Source organism: Eufriesea mexicana, unplaced genomic scaffold, assembly GCF_001483705.2.
Source record: "Eufriesea mexicana isolate 0111107269 unplaced genomic scaffold, ASM148370v2 scaffold16629, whole genome shotgun sequence".
Lineage (NCBI taxonomy): Eukaryota > Metazoa > Arthropoda > Insecta > Hymenoptera > Apidae > Eufriesea > Eufriesea mexicana.
The window spans coordinates 309,200-330,229 of NW_016924050.1; the positions used below are offsets into that span (position 1 = coordinate 309,200).

The following is a 21,030-nucleotide window of genomic DNA, read 5'->3' on the forward strand; positions in this document are numbered from 1 at the left end:
TCCCGAGAAGTTCTCACAGAAGATCGAGGCCGACTCTCAACAAAAATTAGTTATGCGATTTTTATTGAAGGATAATGCTACCAAAAAAGCTATGCGCACACATCAAGCATTTGTACGTCTTTCTTCCGCGTCCATAACAAATGATGGTAAAAGAGGACACGAAATTCTTTTTGTCGCCGAAGCAGATACATCGTATCTTTACAAGTTCGATATGGTAGTTATACACCTATTTCTTCATCGTTTTAGCGACTAATATAGTGACGTTAATATTGTTCGTATAATTGTTTCGCGGGTTAACTTTTTGCTTTAGCCAGTAGGAACTGCAGCAGCGAATTTCGATTATCAGAGCGGAGACTATAATGTGGAAATGATTATCGGTGATGCAGTACTGAGTAATCCATTCCAGTGGGCAGTAGCAACAGTCAATTTAAAGTTTCCCGAAGCATCTTCGACTGAACGGGCAGATAAAAGTGTTTCTTACAAATATAAATCCAACGTTTACACGACTAAGGCCGAAATCAAGGTATAACGCATGAGATGTACATATCATATATTTCATCATATTGTATATCTTTGCGAATTGTAGATTATTGTATGATTAATACAAACCAATGCTCGTTAGTGACAGCAATCCCTTCGCTATTCTGTCACTTCCTTAACATTGGAAAAGAATTATTGCCGTCGGATATGTTTTCTCGGTTCTTTAAATCAAATATCATTAAGAGCGTTTGCATTTGAATATTTCGACGGACATTCATCTAATCTTGAAGTTCTTCTTGAATATCGAATATATTGAAATATTCGATATTAATAGGAATCTAACTAATAGTAATATTAATACGTTACAGCACATGTTTCGCGAACCCGAAAAGAGACCTCCTGCATTTGTTTCAAACTTATTCACCGGTTTGTGCTTAGCACCAATTCTCTTATTGCTTATTTTGTGGGCTAAACTTGGAGTGAACATATCAAACTTTCCATTTTCGATCAGTGCTGTTACGTTTCATCTTGGACTGGGAAGTAAGTATTTTATCTTTAATTAGTATAGAATATCGATGAATTATGTGTCACATGGAGTGTGCCCATACATAGATGTTTGACAAATTATGACTTTTTGATTAATTTGTAATTACCTGGGCGTAGAAAAAAAAGGTGAAGTTTTCACAAGTGTAAACATTAGGTTGCAGTTGTAGCCCGTTGTTCACGACAAATTTATTGGCACTTGGACGGCGTAATGACATGTGATTTGTAAATAATTCTTAATCGACTTATCTGTTTCTTACTTTTTTCTGTTTTTCAGGTATCTTCATACTTTTCGGAATATTTTGGTTAAAATTAAACATGTTTGTTACTCTTCGATATCTTCTTGGACTTGGTATTATTACATTCCTTGCAGGCAATAAAATGTTGTCACATATAGCACATAAACATAAATTACGTTAATCGATTAGAGGAGAATGTTACCGTTAGAACTTTGGCAGGCAGCATTGAAAAGGATATATCGGCGAAATTGGTAAACGAACCTGTTATCATCGGTGTTGTAGAATAAATGAGGTTTATCGCGTCGATAGTAGCGTATAACATTCAGTTGATAGAAACGATAGTAATCCTATCTACCATTGTAATCACATGCGAACAAATTGAATTTGCGATTGTAACGAATTACTGCAATTGTTATAAATTTTATTTGTTAGAAACGAAGTATTTTTTGATACACTTGTAAGTACGACTATTATTACTATACGCGTGTTGGGTGAATGCATAGAATCTTATGCAAACTAGGATACAATTGCTGAAAATACTGTATTTCTAATATTCGATCGATCGTGTTACACATTATTCTATAATATAAGGTATACTCTATATAACAATAGGTAATATTCTATTAGGTCGGTTGGCATTCTTTATTTAGCATTCTTATCGAATCATCGGGTTGCTGTGTGTATTGGATTATAATCGTTGGACTTTGAGAATACAGTGTTTTGTGATTGTATGGTAATATGTAGAGATATTAAGCAATTTGGTAGTACGTAAGTTAACTGTTAACTACTAGTTAACATAATCACATTTTTGATCCTTTATTTGAATTTAACGTTTGATCTCGTATACGTGATATATGATTAAAAACAGATAGGCGTGAGAACGTGATTTTCGATGGTATCCACCATACATGTACTGGATGGTAGTAATAAACGAATTTTGAATAGACAATCATTTTATTTATTCATTAATACGCGACGGAGTACATATCGGACTTGTCCGATTGGTAAAAGATCGTTTCACAGATTTGCGTAGATGATCCGTTTGTGCGAATAACTGATTTCTTTTGATACGCAGCTCTGTGGCGATCAGTCGAGCAAAGCCTAATCGACGCCAAAAATGAATGGAACGTTGAAAGTCTTTCATAGCCTAGGAAAAGTTAAAAAAAAGAGGTAGTAATTTATATGCGCATATTTAGTAGACTGATGAAAAGTTATATATAACCATTTGAAGCGGAAGGATGTCATTATCGATTGTCGGTAATCTCATAGGATAACTATCCATTATTGGAAGTATTTTTTCATCTTGTGTTTCGTATTTTCGGCAAATTTGCATATAAGCGTGTATGCGTTCAGCTTTGGTCATTAAACTTTCCATGTATTTTACACTACGGTTGTATTCTTTGGACATTATCATTGCTTTTTCTTTATCTCTTTTATAACCTAATAAAAGAGTGGTTGGTCGGAATAATTGGTGATTTTTCGGTTTGGGATAAATTAGGTGGATGATGTACCAGAAATGAAACGCTCATTTGTTTCTCGATAAATATTATAAAAGAAATTTGATTCTCGTATAATTTCTTGTAATTGAATGGCAGATTGCTTCTTGTAAGAAGCAATCTTGCCGCGAAATTTCACAATCTCTTCGAAAAGAATCGCGATTCGTAGGTGTTGTCGAGCTATCGTTTGCTGATCAACCTGATCCTTTTTCTTGATCGTTTCATAACCCTTTTGGCGATCTTCTGTACCTATTGGAACGAAATATTAAAGAAAGGAGAAATAAAATATGGAAATTATGATATTTACGCACGTTTATAGTAGTGAGAGAAAAGGTTTCGCAAATGGTTCCAAAGGTTTTCAAGTTTCTTCTGAAGTTGCGTTGTAATTATCCTTTTCTCGTTCTCTCTATCCTCGACAAATGAGTCGATTTTACCTTAGAACGAGGTAACGCGTTAAAGAATAGAATGAGTGAAATTATCGAGCGAAGAATAACGTGTTTTCTTTATATTCGGCAAGAAATAAGTAGAATCAGTTAGTGGTTTTATAGAAAATCGTTTGATTCTCGATATTTTCTAAGCCATAACCACGAGCATATAAGCGTGGAGAAGTATGGATAAATGGATAAATATATCTTACTAATCGCAGTACTTGTTGCGATATTTGAGGTATTTTCGTCTCGGCGATTTCTAAGTAAATTGATTTTTCGTAAAGCAATTTCTCTCTTATTTCGATAATAATTAATATTTTCGGACTGGAAAACATTATCGGCTAGCGTTGTGCTGATATTTCCATAGAAAAGCGTATCAACGTTTGTTAGTCGGGCTTGGTGTGCCTTCAACGATCGGTCGATTATTTCTATATGGGCACCGTTCGCTGTTCGACGCTGAAGTTCGGCTTCTTGCAAACTGTCCAATAATAAACTGATGCTGCAACGAAGATGTAGGGAATTTCCATGATGTATGAATTTCAATCGATTATATTATTTTGTCGTATCATAGCAGTACCTGTAGTCCTTGAAATCGAAAGCATGTTCCAAGGTCTGCCAAGCTATTTCAATCTTCCGCCAGATGTCTGGCATTTGTACACGTGTAAGCATTTCTCTCCAAAAATATCGATAACGTTCCGTATTCAAACTGCCGAGCTTAAGTTCACGAAATTTCGTCGTATAATTTTAGTTGCAATCCTGTAAATTTTCTCTTCTTTTCAACTCGACTCGGTATAGTCGAGCGATCATTATAATCCTCTCAATTGGACGTTCATCTGTACTTAACCGAATGAACGATGATTCTCTTTCCTCGATCTCAATCGAGATCTTCGATTTCGACATTCGATATTCGATCGTTCTTCGATATTTCTTGTCAATCGTCGCAATGATTCTATTCGTTCAACGGTTATCGAAGTAAAGTTTGCAACGTGTCAAAAATTTGATTGTGTGGCAAATATACGTGTCATGTAAATGCACGGTATATAAGAATGGTAAGAACACATCGTTATAGGCTATTATTTAATATAATAGCTGTTGTTTAGATTACGTATAACACATTTATATTTAGATTACGCACTTTTACCTTTGTTTAAGGATTCTACCTGATACTTTTCTTCTTGCACGATTTATCAAAAATTAGCCAAGATTCTCAATGTCGTAAAATCGGAGATGGTATATTTGAGCGAAAGTCGATGATTGGCACACGATCCTTTTCTTTCTCGAATTTTCGATGGACCATGTATTTCTTACCGTGTCATAGACAAACCGTCTAAAACCGAAATTTTCATTCCGCTTATGGCAAGATGAACCGTGATATGCGATAGTTGTGACATTGAGAGTGAGCGAGGGAGGGGAAAAGAAGAGACAAAGAAAGAGAGCAATTTTAACCATCCGTAAGGTGAGTTCTGTGCCACGAGATGAAGTGAAGGGGATACGCCCAAGTAAAGATATCTGCTAATAGGCCGAGGATGAGAAGATTTGCGAATTCCGGTTTTAAAACAACGAGTAGTAGTTACCGATATGGAAGGGATAAAATCTGAGTTTCTTATATATAAAAGTCATACGGTTTCAAGCATTCGAATATTTCGTTCGTAACGAAACTAGAAATTTCGTGGAGGTTAGTCCGCGTTCTGATTCTCCCCTTCGTCTTCCTCTTCTTTTTCTCGCAATTTCTTCCCTTTATTCCCTTTGTAATCGTGACGAATTCGTTTCCGATTTCGTTTACTTTCTGCTTTTTAGATGAAGTCGCTACATCTTTTCACACTGGTGATAATATTGCTGGTCGATCAGATTTATTCCTCATCTCCGACCGTGTATGGGAAAGATGGTGATTTCGTTGTACATAAGGAGGATAAAACCGAGGGAGGGAAAGTTATTCGTGTAAAAAGAGCGCCCTTGATTAAATTGCCTTTGCTCGCGGGAGCAGCTGTAATTGGTAAGAAAGCACTTTTACTGGGTGGCGCTGCCGTTGGAGCTAAGGCTCTTGTCGGTGCTGGAGTTCTTGGAGCAGGTTTATACAAAGCTAAATAGTGAGTATGTTAAAGCAACATCACTTTCGCGATGTCCTTTTGTTCCCGTATTAATCTATTTATCATTATTTGTCATTTTAACGGATCCCTTCTGTATGTATCTGTAGTTATAACGGTGGTTACGGAAGTGGATACGCGAGCTACCAACAACATACGCCATACGCTTACGTTGACTCAAGTTGGGGCTAACGATTATTATTTCCCCGAGTTGTGCGTGTGAATATTCGTTAACGACTTGACGTTAATGGAAGGTGAATCGCTTAAAACTATATAAAAACTAAAAGCGACAATTGCTACAAGAACAAATGCAAGAAATCATTTCATCGTTACTCGGGTGCATCGTGTGCAACTTATATATACATATGTATGCATATAGGTAAAAGAATTAAAAGTTGAAAATTTGTTACGCGAATTATCTCATAAATCGTATGAAAATAAAAAGGTAGATATGAAACATCTTTCATGGTTATGTGTCAAGATCGTTCTATCCTTATATCCTATCCTAATATCATTGTTCCTTGTACGATATTATTATCTTTCGGTAGTTGGCTTTTAGTTGGCACGCAGATTTTCAATCAAACAGGATTCGACTTTTTGAAAGGAAGAGTTTCACTCGTGACGTACGAGATACGTTGAATCAATTTCGACAGGCGTGTCGGTACGGTAAACATTCTATACGAAAAGCCGAGTATGGCAAAAATTGAGCAACCGGTTCGATTCTTGGCTAATCGGTTAACAGGTAAAGCACGCAGTTAAAAATATTGCGAGAGAGATTTCCACCGATGAATACATAATGACATGGAAGCGGCACTGTAAGGGAGTATGAAATTGTTGGAACCTTGATTTAATGTATCGAAAGCAGAAAAGAAATTTCATAGCAACCTTTTCTCTTACCATACCTTTGCAAGAGCCTTTTCCTTTCGCTATTCATCATTACGATTCTTACCACGCATCACCCCGTCATCGTTCACTTACCTAACGCGTACAGTGTTGGTTCATCGAACGTTCAACATTCGCGAATGTACGCATGTACGCATGTACGCATGTACGCATGTAAGCCGAAAACGATGATAGCGAGTTCATTGCTATTCGACATTCATCTATTAAACTTTCGATACGTGTGATTATAGGTGCGATTGTACGTTGTTACGTACCAGCGAACGTAACGTGTTTCGTATTCTATTGTACGTAGTACATTTGCTCGATCGATCTTGTTTCCGTTCTCTCCTTAACTATTATCATCATAGATACGCAAACACACACGCCTAACTAATACAGTTAGGCAAACGCACACACACACACGAAATGATATGGACGACACGGACGTTCGCGATGCGTGTACATTTCCTTTTTATTCAGCCGTAGAACGAATCGTGCGAATTATCATATTTATACAGGTATCGGTAACGATGTCGTCTATTACAACTATTCGAAATTTGATAATCCCTTTAGTTAGGTATTTTTACGCGCAGGATATTCTATAACATTTTATTGTAGAAATTTCATGGTTGTGTCCCATATGTAAAAGTATGCCTAAATTGTGACGGTGTAACGAGGGATTTGTAAATTTGAAGAAAGATTCGAATAAAGCGATTAACGTTAGCAGTAACAAGGTAGAGAAGAGAAAGATTAAACAGCATACACTGTTTCTCTTATAAACATAAGAAACGGGAGGTTTAACTGCGCAAGACACGTTTGTCCATATAATTTAACGTGTTCGTAATAAAAATGTAATTAACGACGATTCGAACATGTTAGAAGTGAACACGAAATCTGAATATCAATTGAACGTTTTGAAAAATAGTGTATTTCATTGTCCACCATCGTGTTCGGTAATTGCTCCTTTATCGTAATTTGTACCGCTGTATTTACGCTAGACTTTATATTTTTGTTGGAGCTTAACACCTTCTTTAGCCACTACACGTTATCATTAGGTAAACGTCTGATCAAGGAAGTACGTTTCCGTGTTCATTTGGCGAGAAAGATCGAATTGTTACGTATAATTTGAAAATTATACTGACCGATTTTCGCTTTCCGCTTGAAGCGAATAGCAGACGTCTATAAATGATCCGGATTCATAGTAGTAGATCGTATACACCCGACGCTTTAAACTAGCGATTCCTCGATCTGCTCGATCTTGGGGCAGTAACAGTTGTGTCGCAAGTTGTTGGACGTGAAAACGGATTATGATGTTTAAACAGGAATACTAACGCAAGTTGGATTACTCGAATAGGTGGGAGACTTGGTTGTTTCGTAGGTAGAGGCAACTGTATATAAAATCAAAAGGGGCTCCCGGAGGAGTGACATACGAGTTAACGCTCTCTGTACGTTTAAGATTATCCCTAGACGCTTGATACTTGGTATATCGTATCAGAACGGTAAGATAATGAAAAATGCGCAAGCCATATTATGCGATATTACAATTATTTCATCTCTTTTGCACGGTCATAATTTGATAAGAAAGGTAAATTTGTTACCGCGATAGATGCATCCAATTAGCGTCGCAGTCTTTGCTCTCGTTTGCTGTTATATTGCACCATGTATGGTAGCGGAAGAAAATACCTTATCATTGGACGAGAATCCTTCTTCTTCGATTTTCGATCAGTCAATTTTGCAAGTGGAAAATGATGGATATTCAGGGTCTAATACGCTAAATAGGCAAAAAAGGACACTTTTGTTGAAGAAAAAGCTTATCGGTGCAGGACTTTTAGGTTTTGGACTAGGTATTGCAAAAGGGTAAGGAATGTTTATACCTATACGACGATATAATACAATGGGATCAACTAATTTCTATCAATTTCCATCAATTTCCATCAATTTCCAACAATTTCCATCAATTTCCATCAATTTCCATCAATTTCCATCAATTTCCATCAATTTCTATCAATTTCTATCAATTTCTATGAAATTTCTAACCTATACGTAACATGTAACATGGATCGGGTTTTTATATTTATCTTATATTACGAATTTTCAGGTACAAAGCTGGTCATTATAATGCTCCACAAGTTCATCACGTATACCTCTCACCTCCTCCAGCAGCCGTGAAATACGTGGAATACGTTGAAAAACCTATTTTCGTTGAAAGGATAATCGAAAGGCCAAGTTCAGTGTTTAAACCGATCCATGCCGAATACAAAGATCCTTTACCTTACGGGTAAGCGTGGTTTACGTCGTTTTTCACGTTAATATCGCGTCTTTCGCACATTAATCAAATTTCATACCCATTTTCTTTCTATTCTCTTACTCTTTCTATGCAGGGCCTGGTAACGTTAAAAACCACTAGTCAAAGTCACTAGGCAATCGCCTGGTAAAATCATCCACCGTTGATCGCAAAATCGTAAAATTCATCAGGAATAATAGTTTAATATGCTCGTCTCTTATTATAGCTTTATTACAGCGATTATTATCGTAAGTGGAAATATACGTGCAATGTATGTAGAATATACGATAATATAAAGGAGCACGCAATGTTTGTGATTATACACCTCCAAGTGTCGTACTTGTTTGTTTTCGCGAAAAAATCGTTCAACATAATTTTCTACGCATTTCTACGCATTTACATGAGCATAATTCGAGATTTATTGTATTACAATAGAATAAAGCGATTTAAATACGTGCTATCATGCTGTTTTATTGATCGGGAAAGTACCATTAAGATACACTTGCCCTGGGAAAAGATCGGAAAAAGGAAAGATATAGGTGAAAGAAATGTTTCATTTTCCTTCTTTAATCGATCAAATTTTACTTCCAGGTATCCAGGTATACACTGTACACTGTGCATTTATGACGGTATTCGTGGCTTCTATCGTAGATCGATCTATCACGTCGTTTCATTCGCTTTACCGTTATATCCCGCAATCACTCCTCTTGCCCCTCTCTATTTCAACCCCCGCCGGCGACATCGCTCGAACAGAAAAGGAAAAAATGTTATGATCGCACGGTGTTTATTTGTCAAATGACATTTAAAGAGCGCAACATTAAATAAACGTTCGTACTTAAACAACTCGTTATTCATCGCAATTCTTCTTACAGTACTTACGTGTTACGAGCAATGCGATGCCAGAGACATGTGTTTGAACATTATCAATAAATTTTCCTCACGCGAATGTCCATGATATTACGAATCGTATATTTATACATTATGCGCGCTATGCACACTTCTTTATGTATCTAACACACAAATTATTGCACATTCGCATAAAACACGTTCGTACGTGCTCTCTTTTGTCTTTTTCCGCTTCTACATGTTCCGTTCGTTAATTTCCTTGCTGATTTCGAAATATTAAATCCCAAGAATCCGCCTATTTCATCTCATTGTCACACATATTACTGTACATGTGGGCGCACGCGCGCGCCTCTGTTTTTGCGCGCGTGTGCGTGTGTGTGTATGCACGTGTGGGCGAGAGAGAGAGAGAGAGAGAGAGAGAGAGAGAGAGAGAGAGAGAGAGAGAGAGAGAGAGAATTTCAAGTTTTAGGGTTATTGTCAAGGAGTCGGAAACGGTGATGCGTCGTAAACATTTACGAGGAAAATAATGATTTCTTTCCTTTTTAATATACTGAAAATATATCGAATCGCGTGCGATGTCGTTTTGCTTTTTCTCCTCCACGTGTTTCGCGATACCAAGTATTTTAGCAAGATATCAAGAACGATTTTGAAGATACAACGTTTGTTTCAAGCATCGTGCATTATATGCACAAATACTTATTATTTGGTTTTACATCGAATAATTACATAGTACTCGTTCTTTCGAAATTACCGAAGAAATACGAATCAGGAGAAGCATACGGATATAGAGTTTGTACACGTTTTCTACGAATAGAGTATAATACGAGAATCGTATATGAAGGAATATTTTCTGTGTAACAGAGATTGTCATCCGCGATAATGGGTGTATAAACCGTTCCCTATACTTCGCGATTGTTCGTGTAAATCGTAGTTCGACAATGAGCTCAATTATTCGTCGACTATCTGATTATTGACATTACAAAATGGATGAAAAAACAATGAGAAATAGACAAGTATAACGTCATTTTCGCATAGACCGTATGTCCTCTGGTTATTATCGCGTTTATAAATTTAATATCGTATGATAATACATCTGATAGATTCACGGATACGTGGCGATTGTCATACTTTTTGCGAAATTTCATTCGCTCGTTTCATTCGCTCACACTGGCCGATATATCGAACAAGTGAAAGCTAATACTTTTTCAACGAAGTGTTAAGGATTCCACAGAGAGAGAAACAGATGCCGCCTGCCTATAATGTTGAAGAAGAGGAGCTGGGGTAGTTGGTACTTCTTCGATACGTTCCAAATCGTTTGCTGCGCCCGCGCTATTTTGTTTATAAAGTCTTGCTGTTGTATTCAAGTTTTGTTGCGGTAATAGTTGCTGTTGCTGTTGCGATTGTAGTTGTTGTTGTTGGTGCTGATGCTGCTGCTCCTGCTGCTGCTGCTGCTGCTGCTGCTGCTGCTGCTGCTGCTGCTGCTGCTGCTGCTGCTGCTGATGATGATGATGATGATGATGGTGATGTTGGAGTTGCTGCTGGTAGTTACCTTGTTCGATGAATCCGGAACAAGCAGTTTCATCAGGACGATCTAAACTGAATTGCCGTTTCAAGAAACGACAACCTGCTGTTCTTCCACCTAAGAGAATAACGATAACATGGTAATGGATGAACAATTGCATTTATAACTTAAGATGAAATAACAGGATGCGAATATCAAGATCGATAATACGGAGAACAAGAGACTTGCCATAATGTTCATTCGGGGATAAACATCTGTAGTGGTTATACGGTGTGCTCAAGTCGTTCTCATCGATATAACCGGCTATTCTTCGATGTCGCGTCGGTCCCGGTCTATAAGGGACCGTTGTTGAACTGGAAATCGATGTAAGGGAACTGGTAGATGCGCCAAGGATAGTTGTTTCCGTATAAAAGGCGGTGGATGTTGCTAAAGATGCTTGTGTATCACCGGAGGTACTTTTTGTTACGTTCACCAGACTAGTATCACCGTGTTCTCTTTCGCTTTGTTTTTCCTTTGCCGATAAAACTTCTAGAATGTTAATCGCTGATTTCGAGGAGGAATCGGAATCGTGGACTTTTTCATCGTGTACGGATACTGCAACCGTATACGTATCGGTACTCTTTTCCATACTTTTCTCTATATCATCCTCCTTTACGTTCTTTACGTTCTTTACGTTATTTGCGTTCTTTACGTTCTTTACGTTCTTTACGTTCTTTACGTTCTTTACGTTCATTACGTTCTTTACGCTCTTTACGCTCTTTACGTTCTGATTTCCATTATTATTTTTCTCTTCTTCATCTCCTTTTATATCTTTCCGTGACAAATCCACCGTGAGAGAACTATCGTCCGATGATACGATGGTTTCTTTGTTCGTTAAATTCTCCAAAATTAGACTCTCGTTCAGCCTTAGGTGTGGAAATTGACAATGGTCAAATATGAAATGTTAGTCATTATCTAGATTCTTTTATTAAACAACATTAGGAAGGATCGCTTAGTACGTACGCGCATACGTATACGCCTGTATACGTATGTTAATTATCATGGAAATAAATCTATCTAAATGCTCCTTTGTTTTTCCTTTACATATACTTGTATACCCGTACTAAAGAAATTTTCGAAATTTCAACTTATTCGAAAGTCATCACGTAATACGGACGATCGTTCCAATTGCATAGGCAAGTAAAACGTAGTGTACCGTTTTTCACTGTTACATTATCGCATTTACCGATTTCACTTACCCATGGTTTTCCCTGGAGATGGCGGCAGTATGGCAACAGATAAAAGCATTAAAAATCTGAAAAGCAAACAGCTCGAATGAAGATCTACCAAATCAAAGTGTATAGATGCAGATGCAATGAACTTTACCATGCGATTGGCCGTTGAAAATTTCACGGTATGAGGTGAAAAGAAGCGAAAGAGGACGAAAAGAGCCGAAAGGAGGCTCTTTCTTTGAAAGAAGGCGAAAGGAGGTGAAAGGAGGCGAAATGGTATACACCTACGTATGTATACGCTACATATATGTAGATGGTAAAATGTCGGTATTGGTAAGCAATTGAATAGGATATTTCGCGGTAACAATGCCTAACGATCACGATCGATCGGATCGATAGGATCGATCGAAGAAAATACGTTCTATAGAGAACGAATAGAATAGTTGGTACGAAGGGATTAATTATCATTATATTTATATTAATTTTTATATAATAATTAAATATCAATGTGCAAAGTACTTGGTCTTTTCGCAGACTTTTGATAGAAATACGCGAGCGCGTGCGCGCGTGTGTGTGTGTGTGTGTGTATGTGTGTGTAGTAGTAGTAGTAGTAGTAGTAGTAGTAGCAGTAGTAGTAGTAGTAGTAGTAGTAGTAAGTTTGCAACGGAAAGAGAAATTAGAAAATATACGCGTAGGTAAAGTATAAAGGCTTACCCGAGTGACGGTGGTGTTGGAAGTTCCTTATCGAAACCTTGTTTCCCTAGTAACCAATAAGTAGGCATCTTTCCTTTCCCTTTAACTTCTGTCGATCCACGGTATTCGATCTGATATCCACCCACCTGAGTCAGTCGATCTCTCGTCGCTTGGCTAATATGAATACGCCATGGTGCACCGGTAGACTCCATTCTCGATGCTGTATTAACGGTATCGCCGAATAAACAATATCGCGGCATTGTCAGGCCCACAACACCAGCGCAACATGGTCCTACGATATTGCAATCAAAGTTTCAATCCTAACCAAGTTTCATATCCTAACGAATATAATTGGCAACGTTTACGTTAAAGGCAAGTATGTAAAGGATAGATGGTATGATACTTAACCGGTATGAAGGCCAATCCGAAGCCTCAGTTGAGTTTTTGGCAGATGTCTCAACTTGAATTTTCCACTTTGATGCAACAAATCGAGAGCCATTGTAGCTATTTGAGAAGCGTGATCAGGTATTCTTACCGGACAACCACCCACGACCATATAAGCGTCTCCTATAGTTTCTACCTGAAAGTAAAGATAGAAAGTAAAGATGAAACGCCTGTTTCACGCTAATAGATCACCTTTCTTCTTTACAATTCGTTATTAATTAACAATTCGCGTTAATATCGATTCTGTTTCTTAATAATTATATGTACCGCCTATATTGCATCTGTTTCATCACCTTATAGACAGTGTACGCGTTAATCGTGGCATCGAAGCAGGTATATAAATCATTTAGAAGATCAACTACTTGGAACGGAGTTGAATGTGCAGATATAGCGGTGAAACCAACAATGTCCGAAAAATAGATCGTTACTTCTCGGAATTCTTCAGGATCCACCGGCATACCCAATTTCAATTTTTCCGCAACAGAGCTAAAATGTTGTTTTGCTTTTAATAATTGCTCATAATTATCGAATAATTACATTAAAGTAATTATCAATATTAGATTAGGATAGGAATACACGAATACACGAATACACGAATACACGAATACACGAATACGCGGGATGCATGGAATACACGGGATGCATGGAATAGATGGAGAGAAAAAGTATAAGCGAAGAAGGAAAGAGACACGTCCGTTTACCTGGGTAACATACGATTCAATAATTGTTCCGTTTTCTTCTTTTCCATATCTAGCTGTTCCGTGCGCTCGCGTATCAACTCCTCTAGATTGTTGGAATATTTTTCCAACATTTGAAACATCGTGTCGACGATGTTGACTTTTCTACGGACAGAATTAACAAAGGAGGCTGTGTTAATTAACTTTTCCCTTTGGCAGCACAAGTATCGAGGAACCAAGGACAAGTGTGTTGCACTTGTTGGATATTTTTATAAAGGGGGACAAGGATAAACCGAATAAAATACCTTCCGTGATTAAGCTTCTTAAATAAATCATGAACGTCGTTAAAATCCGGTCTCATGTCCGCTGCTTCTGCCCAACATTGACGCATAATATTTATCGCTTCCGGTGGTGCAGCTCCTTTGCTCACGGATGGTCTAATCAGTGGCGGTGGTTTCATCACCTTTTCGATAATGTCTACGATGACATAAATTTCATTGCAATCTCCTGCTGGAATTTCTTTCTTTCCAGCTTTCTACCTCAGACATCTTATAGGATAAGAACATTTTATAGGATCTTATAAGATGGATTTAGATCGATCCGAGGTTAGGGTAATATAATATTTATCTTTACATAGGATTCTCGTTCGTTACCTTCCGGAGATAAAGCAAGCATACAAAATGGTTCCCCACGAACCACTACTTCCTGCATGATAATACCAAAACTGTAAACATCTCCAGCTTGTGTTCCCTTTTTGCCAACATTCGGTTGCCTCAACAATTCGGGCGCCGTCCATAAAAGATCTGAAAGTATGAGATCTGTAAAACTTCAAATCTCCACTACTCGAGGATACTCGATTCTTGCAAGGGTGCATTTATTACGAGTTACGAGTTAAAATCCATCCAAACGTCATACCTCTAGCCGTCTTTGTCGGAGGTACGATATTTTGGGCTTCGTAAAAAATGGGCAGTCCGTAATCGGTTACCTTGAGTACCCAGCGAGCATCGATCACGCAGTTGCGCGAAGTAAGATAACCGTGTACACGCACCGGCGTACCATGAAGGTATCTCATGCCCTATAAAATCACATACATACATATACATTCATATACATCGTATATGACACCTTTTCCCTCTTCTTCTACTATCTTTCTACGTTCGAATTAATTATACGTCGATGATACGTCATACGACGATATAACCTTTTATTTACCCGTACAAGATCGGTAAGAAATGATAATCTAAAGGACCAATCAAGCTTGATCTCGTCCTGCACTAGCACATCCTCCAACGATCCTCTTGAACAATATTCGTAAACAAGGCACGGTCTTGTCGGCTCGTTTAAACATCCGATCAAGGGATTCAGGTTTTCGTGACGTAGTCCATGAATCTATAATGTCGAAAATATTAACGGAAAGTGTGAAACATGTCTCCTCTCGTCTTGCTCCTTCTTTTTAAAGCCTAACATCCTCCATCAGAATGTTATCCTTACCATGACTAGTACGTCCATAGTCTTGCTTTTCAACTCGAACGTGCCCTGGGTCGACAATTCTTTCAGTTGCACAAAATCACCCTGATCAACACGTATCAACAGGATTACACGATTGTCGTAATCGTAGTAGTAATCGGCGGCCCGTTCACAGCGATCGTATAATCCAATGTATATATCCAATGTATATATATTCGATGGAATATACATATATATATATATATATATATATATATATATATTGGAGGATGCACGTGGATCTTTGAAAAAATTGTGACGCGTTAAATTTCCCGTGCTAGTCCGTAAACATGGTTTTAGCGATGACACGCTTCCTAGTTGAAGTAAGTCTGGCTTTTCTACTTCGGGCCCACCGAATTCTTGCAACTGTTGCAACCAACAGCATAACATTGTTTCGATACCCTCATCCACCTGTACAATTATCTCAATTATCTCTATGTACCGAGACGTATTGATTTTCAAAGAACGTATTCATATAACTTAATTTGACTTTTTAACCTACCCTTCTAGAGTCTACTTGAGGCACTTGAGGAAATACGAAATCCGACGTAGTCAAAATGATTTTATACGGACCCTTGGACATTCTCTTCTTAAGTAACTTTTTCCTACAGTTGAGTATTTCGATTACGTTATCGTTATAACGACTACATTTATAACTGCAATGAAGTTGAATTACAGGCTGCTTCGGGGGCAAACGAGGTAGTAAAATGTATCAAAGATCCATCGTCTTTCATTTTTGCATCTCAACATTTCTTTCGATACTTCGACCCCGTTGCAATGAATGATGATGTTAAAGCAATGCACGTATTCGACTAATGAATGCTGTTCATGCAACGCAAAAGTTTGACAAATCGATTCCTTACCTGATCAACATTGCGATGGATATGGCGAGTACGGTAAGTAAGAGCGATCCCAGAACGATAGTCACGATATGCGTAATGCGAAAGACTGATTCGCCAGAGGTGTACGTACCTGTGAAAGAAAACATTTTTGCAAATGAATAAATCGCAAGGAAATTGTATTGGTAAATTTACCATAGCATTAAAATAGAATAACGACAGAGAGTAGCCAAAGTTTGCCTCCCTATTATACACACATATACATATGTGCATATACCTGGATAATTAGCTTTCTTACCTGCGCAATCGACAATAGTGATCCCGTTCGTGTCAACGTTACATTTTGGAATATCAGTGTCGTTTACGTTGCGAAACGCCACCGCGTTTGTGGATAACTTTCGAATGAAGAGCTTTTCGTGTTCCTCCACAGTGATCATTATAGGTTTCCAAATATCGACACGCCAATCGAGCATAACGTATGTATAAATCTTGTTATTAAACGCATTTATACTAGAGTTGTCGTTCATTAATATATTCAGAGTTTCGTTCAAATGATCCATCAATGTCGGTACCATGTAACTTTCTACACCCTCGAATACCTTGTCCACGTTATATCTGTGTACAGTTATTAAGGTTAAACTGTCTAATTATAATTATCGATAATATTATATCTAATTATAATTTCGTATACACAATTATCCATCTTTGTTGGATAAAGGATAAAGGATAAGGATAAAGCTTCAGCCTATATCGATACCTGCAATCGAGCGGTGTTATTGTCAGTAGCCTCTCTAAAAACGTAGAACTCAAGTTTTTCGGCGGGAAAAACCGATTATTTCTTTTCCATTTATTTCCTTCTACTTGTTCCGCGTCTGCCGTCACGTTATCATCGTAGTTATGAAAAATCGCTTCATCTTGTATATCGGACGAATTGGACGATGACAATGTAGCAAGTGAAATGGACGTTGCTAAATCGAAATGAGAAAAGGACGTGTTCCTGGTTGGTAGGAAGAGATCGTCGTCTTCCGTATGAACAATCACAGTCATAGAATTCCATATGGAATTAGAGGATTGCTGTGCGATATCTATTTCGGACAATGCACGAGTCATTAGTCCGTCTTCGTCGGACGTGGGTAGACATAGCACTGTAACTGCGTAATAATCGAAAGGTACAATATATGACACGATAAATCCTACCGTGTCACACTGTTTTATCGTCAGCGTAACGATGAATCGGGACGAAACGGGACGAATCGGGACGAATCGGGACGAATCGGGACGAATCGGGACGAATCGATATGGATAAATCAGAATGGTACGGATTAAAGGAGAAACGAAAGGGAATAGAAGAGACACGAGATATTCACCTTTACGAGAAACATTGTAAACAGGTCGAAGAATTTTTCGTATTTGTTCGAAAGAAGCTCGTTGCGGTAATACCGCGCGTCTTCGCACCACGGCTCCGATACTTTGCAAAGAGTTTAAGAGTGCCCTCTCGAGGCTTATCCATGGTTCGCGATCTGTAAAGTCGAATTTACCAATTTACACGTTCATGCCCGACTATATTCCGTTCACGTATACACGTAAAATTAATCAATCTAAACGTTAGACAATCAGATAAGGAGAAACGTAGAAATGATATTTACCTGTTCCTATTATCGCTACCGTTCTCCAATGCAAATGCATCAGCATCTCTGCAAGAGCTTTTGCTATTGTAGGTAACGACGGAGACAGCCTAACGATCGTTGAAAGTTGTCTCTCATCGTAGTCTTTCTGAAATAACGACAATCTTGATTTTTCACTTGGCTATTATCCGGCAAAATGTTTCTTCGCATTTATTATTACTCACACGTACACGCACACGCACACGCACACACATTTATAACATGTAAATATGCATACAAGGTCGAACGGGGTCAGGTCGAATGAGAGGAAAAAAGCATGCACCTGTGTATGCATACAAACGCATATACGCATATGTCTATACACAGACGTATATACACGTATGTACATACTGGTCTAATTTACTTACCAAAGGGCAAGTCCATGTAAATAACGGCATGTTCCAGAGATGCGCGAGTTTTATAGTAACCTCGCACATTGGCGAATCAACAACAGCTACGAGAGCTTTCGCTCTTCTTTCACTAAGTACACGTAACAGAGCATCGAGGCCCCAAGTTTTTGTTTCGCATGACACTAGGGAAACAAAATGGTAGTGTCTCTGGTTCTTTACGTTTCAATCATCAGATAATTGGAATAACACTGATTCACAATGCCTCAACAACTCTATAGAAATGACCAACTCTATAGAAATAGAGAAACAGCGGATACTTACGCGACAAGGGTATAACGGTGATTTGAACGTCGAAATTATATTGATCAAAATAATATCGTATATTTTCAGCTACATCAGTGGTATTATCCATCTCGTCGTCGTTGCAATGTTCTCTTAAGAAAAGCATTACTTCCGCTTGGCTTTCATTCCGATATTCCTCGGTTGTATCCGACAAGTAAGGAACGCATGGTATTCGCTCGCCACTCGAAAAAAGTAAACACCCGGGCAGGATCATGATCGAGATCCACGACCAAAGCCAGCAAAAAGAGTTCCCGGCCATGGGCCTGTAACCCTGTTTACCCTCCGCCTCGTAGCTTGCTCGTTCAACTTTCCTCTCGGCCGCTAGCCTATTGACCCGTATCTATTTGTCTCCGTATTCGTCTTCTCTTAGTATCTTCACTGTGCACAAGGTAAAACGGTTGCTTATAAGCAGAGCTTCCGATTCAGATCGCGTTTATATCTTAAAGACAAATTTTCCCCTCCCTTTCCTTCCCTTCTACCCAACTGAAATTTCTCCCAACAAAATATCAATCTTATTCTACGTGCCATAATTGATTGTCTCGATATCGCATAACGCATACGAATCAGATAGAATTTCAAACAGCTTTATATTTCTTACTAGTACTAATTAATATCTCCTGCCCCTCACCACCTAACACTATTCCTTGTCTGTAGAATAGTGCAACTACCAACAATACGTAACATTTGAAATATCATGTATCGATCATTGATCTCGATACGATGGATATACCACGGTTAGACGCGTTACGGAATCCTATATTTTCTTCCTCATTTCTCTCCTTTTAAACGCCTTTACTCTTCCTCTATTTATTTATTCATTTATTTATTCATTTATTCATTTCTTCATTTATTCATTTATTCATTTATTTACTTATTTACTTACCTACTTGCTTACTTACTTGCTTGCTTGCTTACTAACTTATTTATTTATTTATTTATTTATTTATTTATTTATTTATTTATTTATTTATTTACTCATTTATTTATATATTCATTCATACATATTTATTCATTCACTCATTCATTCAATCAGTTAGTTATTCATTCTTTCGTTCATTTATTTATTTATTTATTTACTCATTTATTTATATATTCATTCATACATATTTATTCATTCACTCATTCATTCAATCAGTTAGTTATTCATTCTTTCGTTCATTTATTTATTTATTTATTTACTCATTTATTTATATATTCATTCATACATATTTATTCATTCACTCATTCATTCAATCAGTTAGTTATTCATTCTTTCGTTCATTTATTTATTTATTTATTTATTTCTTTATTTCTTTATTTCTTTATTTCTTTATTTCTTTATTTCTTTATTTCTCCCGCATTATAGGGGCAAACTTATTTATGGTCAACTATCGGACACGCGCGAAAATATTGCCATCTATTATACAGGATAGGGTAAGCAGCAACAATTAGAGCGTGCACAATCTTTTCGTACAAAAAGGTGTATAGTTTAATAACGGTAGATTAATTTACTGTAAACATTTTCCACTACATTTATTACTTAACGATGCTAAAAATATTTACAAACAATTTTCTACCGTTGCTATCACGCATTCCCTATAATTATAAATTATCAGTGAACAATCGCAGATTCGACTAACGAAGAAAAGCAATTAGGTTCGAGTTCATACCATTAATCGTTTCGATGATTGCCGAATTTTCTTTCCCGAAACGGTGTAATTCGTCTCACGAATTATTTATTTCCGCATATTTTCTCGAAATTGGTCCAGTTACCAGCGATGAAACTGATTTCTAACAAACAGTACTAGAAACGTCTGTATTCGATTACGTATCGCATATGAAAAAATACTGCCATTTCCAGTCGAATGAAATTCATTGAAAATCAGAAAGCAGCAAGCTCAACACAAAATTCCATGTATCGAAGAAAATAAAATTGCAATTGTGTAAATTTGAAAGCGCAAGTGTATCAACAACGTTGATAGGTACAGTTAGGTACAATCCAAATTTCATCTTACCGTTTCGCTCTCCGTGACGAGGAACAACAGAGAAGAAGCAGTTCTCCCTCTTTCTGTTTGCATATATACCAGAAGGGGATGCGCGATTTCGAAAATAGTTTCAAAATACGCATATCGCGAACAACCAACAACCAAGTTACTTTATTATTATCTTGCAAAACTCGATTACGTTTACTTGACCAGAGAAATAAAACGCGCGTGAAAAAAGCAAATCTGATCAATCCAACAAGCACAAACGTTCTGGACGGCCCGAACGCCTCGGCGTCCGGTATCGAACTAAGTCGAATTGCTCCGTTCTACACATGCTCCAAGTGACGTTATCACGAGGTACCGAGACCGCTCGTCCCGGGGAACGAATCCAGCTAGAACGCGAGCCCGCACAGTGCCCAGTATCAGTCGCGATTCATCCTCCATTCCATACATGTCATCGTTATTACGGAACACGATAAGTTTACGACAATCATCATACTTGAAAAATATGTAATTGAACTGAAAAAGATGCAATT

At 37.7% G+C, this 21,030-nt stretch overlaps 5 protein-coding genes across 5 annotated transcripts in view; 3 read left to right on the forward strand and 2 right to left on the reverse strand.

Annotated features, from left to right (window-relative positions):
- The window catches only part of OstDelta (oligosaccharide transferase delta subunit), a 5,118-nt gene extending 2,941 nt beyond the window's left edge, over positions 1-2,177 (forward strand). Inside the window, exons 9-12 of the mRNA XM_017909208.1 lie at positions 1-214; positions 311-523; positions 849-1,020; positions 1,301-2,177. Of these exons, the coding sequence (XP_017764697.1) occupies positions 1-214; positions 311-523; positions 849-1,020; positions 1,301-1,443 (742 nt within the window). The 3' untranslated portion in view covers positions 1,444-2,177. The remainder of the gene's footprint in view (positions 215-310; positions 524-848; positions 1,021-1,300) is intronic.
- Positions 2,178-2,220: 43 nt separating this feature from the next.
- On the reverse strand, positions 2,221-3,912 carry LOC108554073 (coiled-coil domain-containing protein 65; the record flags this gene model as incomplete). Its single annotated transcript, XM_017909209.1, has 6 exons — positions 2,221-2,409; positions 2,485-2,702; positions 2,774-3,007; positions 3,070-3,192; positions 3,396-3,685; positions 3,764-3,912. Coding segments are annotated over 6 exons (1,203 nt in total), but the record flags the coding sequence as incomplete, so codon positions are not given.
- Positions 3,913-4,764: 852 nt separating this feature from the next.
- LOC108554092 (uncharacterized) lies at positions 4,765-5,472 on the forward strand. Its single transcript, XM_017909236.1, is given in 4 exon segments — positions 4,765-4,808; positions 4,810-4,861; positions 4,984-5,273; positions 5,381-5,472. Coding segments are annotated over 4 exon segments (468 nt in total). The 3' UTR covers positions 5,463-5,472.
- Positions 5,473-7,582: 2,110 nt separating this feature from the next.
- Positions 7,583-8,434, forward strand: LOC108554091 (uncharacterized). The gene is made up of 3 exons (XM_017909235.1): positions 7,583-7,651; positions 7,759-8,009; positions 8,251-8,434. The coding sequence occupies exons 2-3, from the start codon at positions 7,759-7,761 to the stop codon at positions 8,432-8,434; spliced, it is 435 nt and encodes a 144-aa protein (XP_017764724.1). The 5' UTR covers positions 7,583-7,651.
- Positions 8,435-10,169: 1,735 nt separating this feature from the next.
- On the reverse strand, positions 10,170-20,693 carry LOC108554113 (uncharacterized). The gene is made up of 23 exons (XM_017909279.1): positions 20,525-20,693; positions 18,510-18,908; positions 18,207-18,370; positions 17,821-17,947; positions 17,542-17,694; positions 16,932-17,325; positions 16,473-16,789; positions 16,199-16,307; positions 15,838-15,940; positions 15,563-15,746; positions 15,321-15,406; positions 15,042-15,218; positions 14,745-14,904; positions 14,483-14,632; positions 14,135-14,306; positions 13,854-13,994; positions 13,446-13,638; positions 13,117-13,288; positions 12,730-13,000; positions 12,043-12,054; positions 11,559-11,709; positions 11,033-11,462; positions 10,170-10,921 (listed from the first exon to the last, which is right to left on the reverse strand). The coding sequence occupies exons 2-23, from the start codon at positions 18,787-18,789 to the stop codon at positions 10,488-10,490; spliced, it is 4,380 nt and encodes a 1,459-aa protein (XP_017764768.1). The 5' UTR covers positions 18,790-18,908; positions 20,525-20,693; the 3' UTR covers positions 10,170-10,487.
- Positions 20,694-21,030: the final 337 nt, after the last annotated feature.

Bases quoted from the DNA above. Each gene is read 5' to 3' on its own strand.
- LOC108554113 (XM_017909279.1), bottom strand. From the start codon at position 18,789: ATGGCCGGGAACTCTTTTTGCTGGCTTTGGTCGTGGATCTCGATCATG. The intron at 15,941-16,198 runs GTAAGGAATCGA...ACTCAACTGTAG, and splicing joins TCCATCGCAATGTTGATCAG to GAAAAAGTTACTTAAGAAGA. The intron at 15,219-15,320 runs GTAAGGATAACA...TCGACATTATAG, and splicing joins CTATGGACGTACTAGTCATG to ATTCATGGACTACGTCACGA.
- LOC108554091 (XM_017909235.1), top strand. From the start codon at position 7,759: ATGCATCCAATTAGCGTCGCAGTCTTTGCTCTCGTTTGCTGTTATATT. The intron at 8,010-8,250 runs GTAAGGAATGTT...ACGAATTTTCAG, and splicing joins GGACTAGGTATTGCAAAAGG to GTACAAAGCTGGTCATTATA.